At 36.2% G+C, this 7,236-nt stretch overlaps 1 protein-coding gene across 6 annotated transcripts; it reads left to right on the top strand.

Annotated features, from left to right (window-relative positions):
* Positions 1 to 718: 718 nt before the first annotated feature.
* On the top strand, positions 719 to 7,175 carry hnrnpdl (heterogeneous nuclear ribonucleoprotein D-like). 6 transcript variants are annotated; one of them, XM_079805156.1, is made up of 8 exons: positions 732 to 969; positions 1,343 to 1,514; positions 1,598 to 1,759; positions 1,890 to 2,021; positions 3,049 to 3,157; positions 3,239 to 3,406; positions 5,505 to 5,602; positions 6,791 to 7,078. In XM_079805156.1, the coding sequence occupies exons 1-7, from the start codon at positions 881 to 883 to the stop codon at positions 5,573 to 5,575; spliced, it is 903 nt and encodes a 300-aa protein (XP_079661282.1). In that variant the 5' UTR covers positions 732 to 880; the 3' UTR covers positions 5,576 to 5,602; positions 6,791 to 7,078. The 6 variants fall into 6 exon arrangements, with proteins under 6 accessions (XP_079661280.1, XP_079661282.1, XP_079661283.1 ...); XM_079805159.1 differs by having other exon boundaries at positions 734 to 969; positions 1,346 to 1,514; positions 6,791 to 7,175; XM_079805158.1 differs by having other exon boundaries at positions 748 to 969; positions 1,346 to 1,514; positions 5,969 to 7,078.
* Positions 7,176 to 7,236: the final 61 nt, after the last annotated feature.

Raw genomic sequence — 7,236 nt, 5'->3', positions numbered from 1 at the left:
TTATAGTCAAACCCCGCTTTTTGGCAACTGTGTGTAAACTGTTTAAAAAACAGCTTGTTGAAACAGGTTTGTTTGTTTTTTTTACATACAGCTATCAAAGACTATAGATATGCAGGACAAAATCAGTTCTTCATACGAACAATTAAATTAGATAAATATATTTTTAGACCATTTTTTTAAATAATTAATTTTATTTATTTTTAGATTTGCAATTGTTTTTTTTTTTTTCTAAAACAGTGGTCAGAACCAATTAAGGGATAATGTACAGTCAGCAGGAGAAATCCTGAAGGAAATATTGCAATAATGACCGGTATTGGCATATGTATATAATTTATCTTATAATTAAATATAAATATTTTATATATAAACATAACATATTTTTCTTAAATATATACATCCATGTGTATGTATTTATATATACATAATAATTATACACAGTATACACACATATATTACGTATATATTACTTCTTGCACAAATAACTATAACTATATATATACTGTATGTATAGGCTATATATGCTATATATATTTTTTATTCTTAGAAGAAAAATTATTTCAGTGTATTTTTAAATATATATATTTTATTGCATATTATAATATCTACTGTTGTATAAATAATATATACCATGTGTTTTATACTGTTATTTTCATAGACATTCCCCATATAGATAAGCATTTTGCAGCTATTAGAGTAAGCCACGCCCACTCCCGCCCCTCCCGCTTCCTCGTGCAGACGGATTTCGTCACTGATCACCGTCCGACTCCGCCATTTTAATCAACGCGGCACTTTATTCGTGTTGGAGTCTTTGACCTTTTAAAACCGCAGTAATATATTCTATTATATAGTTAGCGTCGGATCAAACCACACATACTCCAAAATGCAGGCCGAAGAACAAGGTGACTTCAGCACTGACGAGTTTCCAGAAGGCTCCAAAATAAACGCGAGTAAAAACCAGGAGGATGACGGGTGAGTCTTAAAACGCGCGGCCTTGGCCAAACGCCTCGCTTACTTTAAATCGCATTTCACATGATAATCACATGTTGGCATCCTTTATTCACATCTATGTCGTTTCAGACGCGTATATTGTTAATATGCACAATATTTTTTAGCTTTGGATGCTCGAAACCTAGTTATTATTCTTAACCCGTATTATTAGCATCTTGGCGTCTAATGGCTTGGAATTTTATTTGGGCATTATTAAAATAATTAAGTGTTTAATCCCCCCCCCCCCCCTTACTATATTGTATTCCTGACATGCATCGTCAACAAATGTACATATACTATCAGAACTTGTTAATGTTTATTCGGTTACTTGAAATCAATGTTGTTTCATTTTGAGTAGGAAAATGTTCATCGGTGGGCTCAGTTGGGACACCAGCAAGAAAGACCTTACCGACTACCTGTCCAAGTTTGGAGAAGTCCTGGACTGCACCATCAAAACAGACCCCATGACCGGCCGCTCCAGGGGCTTCGGGTTCGTGCTCTTCAGAGATGCTGAGAGTGTTGATAAGGTAAATGCTCCCTGTCACTCATTACGTTTAAGTGATAACATTACTTTGACATCATGTTCATAGCCGGTTCTTCATTTGTTCAGGTGTTAGAGCTGAAGGAGCACAAACTGGACGGCAAATTGATTGATCCCAAGAGAGCCAAAGCCATTAAGGGCAAGGAACCCCCCAAGAAGGTTTTTGTCGGAGGTCTAAGTCCAGACACAACCGAGGAACAGATCCGGGAATACTTTGGAGCTTATGGGGACGTGAGTAACTTGCACTAAGAACTGAATAAACATCTGACTATGAACATATATGCAATGGAAATAATTTTTTGGGGACTTTTGACCCCCACACTGGTACATTTAAAATAATCTGTTATTTTTCTGTCTAAAGATTGAAAGCATTGAGCTTCCCATGGACACCAAAACAAACGAAAGGCGGGGATTCTGCTTTGTGACGTATGTTTTAGAGGATCCAGTTCAGAAACTGCTAGAGAACAGATACCATCAAATTGGATCAGGGAAGGTATGTTGATAGTTACAAAATATCTTACAGATTTGATACACACGTGCACCTCATTCTGTATACATAAAGCAGGTCATGGTAATCATACTATCCAACTCAGTATTGTCTTTTATACATAATTATTTTATATTTACACTATCATTACATTTTTGTTTTCTTCGAAAGTAGTTTTATTCATCAATGGTTTAAACTGATCAAAAGTGACCGTAAAGACATTTATAATGTTACAAAAGATTCCTTTGAACTTTATATTCAACAAAGAATCACAAAAATATGAAGCAACACAGCTTTTTTTCAACACTGATAATAATCAGAAATGTTTCTTGAGCAGCAAATCATCATATTAGAATGATATCTGAAGGATCATGTGACACTGGAGCAATGATGCTTAAAAATCAGCTTTAATCACAATATAATACATCACTTTTGTCAACATTGTTATAAACCATTGTGTATTTTCTCTGAAACGGTTATAAAGAATGTTTTATCAGAGGGACCGCCATTTCAACTAAACATTTACTTCTAAACCCTTTGGGAAACGGGTTTTATTCTGTTGATGTTTTTGAAAAGTTTTTTTCAACAACCAAGTAAATCCAAATTTAGTCTTAAGGTTTTTAGAAAATCATAATCTTAAACGTCTTATTTAGTTTTATTTTTGAATAACTAATTGAACACGCAAATCATTTTTATGTGTTAGTATAGATTGACAATTGTTGTCAGTTCATATTGTTAAATATTTTAAAATACCTTGGTGAACATGTTATGAACGATGTTAACTATCATTGAATTAGTGTTGTGAATTTATTATTTTATAGAATGCATAGTTGAACTGATGAAAGATTATGAGAATAAATTGATTTGACCAACTTTAATGTTGTTTTGCTGACAGGGATGCTATTAAAATGTAATAAAATGCACATTTAAAAGAGTGATTCATAGTTGTATACTGTCAGCTTTTGTTTCTGTGAAGAACTCAATATTTCACCCACCCCTACATGGTAATAATGCTGTTTAAATTTGTTGTCAGTGTGAAGTCAAAGTTGCCCAGCCTAAAGAAGTGTACAGACAGCAGCAGAACAGAGCAGACCGGGGCTTTGGTGGAGGGCGAGGAGGACGAGGAGGAGGCCGTGGAAGAGGTATGCCAATCTAGAGATGGCTGTCTCTTTGGCCAGCTAGCACTTCTTGACCTAAAGGGTTCTCTAACTCTTTCTGAACAGGACAGGGCCAAGGCTATAATCAAGGATACAACAGCTATGGCTATGGCCAGAACTATGGAGGCTACGGCAACGGATACAACCAGGGCTATAATGGCTATTCTGGCTATGACTATTCAGGATACAACTATCCAAATTATGGCTATGGACAAGGCTATGATGATTACAATGGTAATTTTGCACACATTTAACCCTTAGAGACCCACGCATTGATATTTATGATGTTTTTTTTTTTTTTCACCTTTTAACAAGTCTTTAGGAAGCTATTATAAAAACCCTTTAGTTTAGGCAAAAATTGCATCAAGGTATAGTTTGGGAAAATGTTACAAAATTGCAACTCTGGTCTTTTAGGGCTGCAAAAGTGAAAGGTTTGAACACAATCAGCACACAGATGTTTTTGGGAAAATTATATATTTCAACCAGTAAGGATATAGTCATAAAGTTAGATATTTGACCATTTAAATACTGTAAATATCATCAGAGCATGTTTTAAATATAATTAAAACATGACACTTAAGGCAAGACACACCAGGTGAATAGTGTAACAAATTAACTAATAGATTTCACCATACTTCCCCAGTTGATTGATTACATCAAGAACTTCAAATTTTTTTTGTATTTTCTGAAATGCTATATTTTAATTTCCAGAATAGAATTCGGTTTTTCATTTGGTTGACATATTTGAGTTTAAGGTTTTTAAAGAGGGGATTGAAAATAGAAATTTTCAGTTTTTTTTTAATGAACTGTTGTATATAATGAGGCTAATTATATATGAACTAACCCCTTAGTAAAAACCTTCAGAATATATAGGAATACAACGGGAAAGTTTGGTGTTTGTAAGAGCTGTTGAAGTGGAGATTTCTGACTCAGTGCAGGAGAAAAAAATGGCCTTTACAGATATGTATTGTAACTGAAATCTACAGAAGCAAATAGATAAAGTGCAATAAAAGCAACACTTAAAAGTGTATTTTGGATGTTTTCTTTCCACTAGTTTGAAATAACACTTTATGAAAAGCCAAATAGCTCGAAATTGGCCGATGCATGAAAAAACTGTTTTTGCCTGTAGTGTCTCGCCTTAATTTAAAAAAGTATATATTTTTTATGTCAATAAAAATGATGAAACAGCTAATTTGGAATAGTTTTTGTACCATTCATTGAATAGGCTCCATCGTGTAAGATCAATAGAAAATAGTTTGATCTCAAATTTATGTACCGGTATGTTCAGAATTCAAGGGCATGCCAGACTAAAATGAAGAAAAAAAATAGGCCATGTTCAGACTGCCAGCAAAAAAAACCCACATGAAAACTACATATGGAGGTGGTTTGAAATGCGATTCTAATCTAATTTTTACAGATGCGTCTCAGTCTGGACGCTCTGGCTGCTCAAATCAGATTTCAAACTGTCTTTTGCGTCACAACGATAGCGTTTAAACTGGTGATGGACATGACGGAAGTAGGGAAGTGACGGTGAGAACTTTCCCACCGGTTAATTGACGAATGACAACACCGATAATTCGGGGGCGGCAATTGCTTGAATGGTGGGTTCATTATTATTCTTATTGAAAAACACACACAAAAAGGACAAACTCCCTTAAATAGGGGCTTTTAAATAAATCTGACTGATAAATGTGAAATTAAATCTGTCTCCTGCTGCTGATCTGTGCTGCGGAGCAGATGCGCTCCATTTTTAATTGTGTCTGTTCTCTAACTGAAGTATGATTTTTAGTACTATAAAAAAATCAAAATGACTGTAGGGTGTGGTGCTGCGGCAGGCAAGGAATGTAATCAGTGTTGCTGAGTGTAACACTGACTACCACAGTACGCCTAATACAGTGTTCAAACGGTATGTCCAAAGATTTTGTCATTTTCCTGAGCGACGGAGGATTTCTGCACCACGACTCGACAGGGCGCTTATTTGGAGAGTGAGAGGATGCGCATCCATTTTTAAAAAGCCTCGTCACATACGTGTACGCCCACGACATTACCAAAGCAACCCATGATGGGTTGGTTATGTCTGGACACACAAATCTTATTTAATTGCTTGCAATTAATAGTGCGCACAGTCTGAGAAAAAAACGGACTCGCCAGCAGTCTGAACACAGTCTTAGATGTTCTTGACATGTTACGGATCTGTCTGACTTTGGCAGTTTATGCAGATTTTTGTCCCAACAAAACTGTTGTTGTGATTATTTTTGTGTGTCACCTGCTATGTGTAGTTTTTAGTGACAATTGTTGCAATTCTGCTACACTGTCTATTGAATTTCTGTAGGTCAACAGAGCAGTTATGGCAAGGCCTCGCGGGAGAGCGGAAACCATCAGAACAGCTACCAGCCGTATTGATGAAGTGGCTAAACATTCATATTAATGGTAAGGTCACATCTTCACCTCGCTCTGGACCCGACCTCAATGTTAAAGATCAATAGACAATAACTAACAGCCTAGGCCTATGCATATCAATGCACCTGAGTTGAATACATGTCTATAGATCTTTAATTGCTAATGTTTGTGTAGCCATTTTGCCTTTTTAGCGTGCCAGAAAAACGTAAGAGTTTTTCTGTAGGTTTTCCTTTTCCTCCTCCTGCTTTAACAGGTGATCATAAAGGAATAACATAGAGACTTGATAGCAATGCTAACAGGTAAAGTACAGCTAAAGGGTACAGAGTAAAGGCGCCTCTCCTGATTTTTCCTTTCTTTCCCTAATTCTGATTATTGTACCTTGTTTGTACCTGCCAGCGGGGACTTCATTGCAGGCCGTGTGTCACCTGACCACGACATTCTCTGGGCGTCGCACATAGCGGGCAGAGAGCACGGCATGCACAAGAAAGCGCTGTCCTGTGGTATGGTCTCTTCAAACTTCCTGTACCAGCGTAAAACAAACACAAAGACAAAGGAGATTCCCCCATTTTCCTTAAGTTGTTGGTTTTCGTTAACAGTTCAAAGTGTGTTTTTTCCAGGACTTTTATTAATGTAACCTAAAAGTGATTCATAACTGCTTTGTATTCTCTTTTTCAATTGTAGTGCTCTTGTATTTCAGTTGTGGAGCTTCAGTGATTAATTTATTTGTTTTCTTTGGTTTCTTCCTTAAAACGGTCACCACCCTTGTAAATAATTGCATAAACTCTCTCATAATGCTTGCTTTTTCTTTAGAGGCCCTAGAGAACTTCAAATGGGTTCACCTCAAGGCTTTTTCTTAAACGTAGCTTTTAAAGATCATATGTAAAGTGGGTTTACGAAGCCATTAAAAGCTGACAAATCTGTGTTAGACAGACAGACTCCTGTATTGGCTAAATGCAAATGACATTGCGATTTTCAGGTTAAGATGTTTGGGCTCGCTCCTCGAATGGTCAACCGGCCACTTGGAGCTGAAGCTTTTGCTGGCTTATGAGCTGTTTTGTCAATCTAAGACGTCGAACATATGATCTTTAATCTTTAATGATGATTTTCCTAGTTTAAAATCGACAGCTCAAGAAGTTAAACACTGAAACATGGAGGTGCTGTTTTTTTTTTTAACCCGTCCAAATCAGAGTCATTCATCTTGTGTATCTTCTCTTGTAGGTCGGCAGGCTGACTTCGACATTGCTCCTCGGAGGCAGCTTGTGGAATCCTGTCCTTAAACAACTATTAAAAATGTTATTCGGCCCTCTGGGGACAAATTCAGTGTCTGACCTTGTAAATAGCGAGACGTTTTGTTTCCAAGTTTGTCTTATTCTGTGCTTTGTTCAGATCGAACCTGTAGGTTTTGTGCTGATGTGTTCTTAAGTCTTGATTAGGAAAAGTGTCCTTTATTTTGTATTTTAGTTCTTTTCCTGACGTTTTTTGGATAAAGGGATTAAAAAAATGGGGAAAAAATTTGTTGTGCTGTGTTTTCATTTTAAGTTATACACTACCTGTAATACATGTGCTATGAAATATATATAAACTAATTTATTTTCACATCGTTGGGGATGTGCAGACTAATTAAATTATATACATACACTGCGGGATCTATGATTACTAAAAAA

This window comes from Gobio gobio, assembly GCF_949357685.1.
Source record: "Gobio gobio genome assembly, chromosome: 22".
NCBI lineage: Eukaryota > Metazoa > Chordata > Actinopteri > Cypriniformes > Gobionidae > Gobio > Gobio gobio.
The sequence above is the reverse complement of the archived record's forward strand: the minus strand, read 5'-3'. Positions and strand labels throughout refer to the sequence as shown.

Excerpts from the sequence above, each read along its gene's own strand:
- hnrnpdl (XM_079805154.1), top strand. The coding sequence starts at position 881 with ATGCAGGCCGAAGAACAAGGTGACTTCAGCACTGACGAGTTTCCAGAA. Across the intron at positions 3,158-3,238 it reads AGGAGGAGGCCGTGGAAGAG|GACAGGGCCAAGGCTATAAT; the intron begins GTATGCCAATCT and ends CTTTCTGAACAG. Across the intron at positions 3,407-5,504 it reads AGGCTATGATGATTACAATG|GTCAACAGAGCAGTTATGGC; the intron begins GTAATTTTGCAC and ends GAATTTCTGTAG.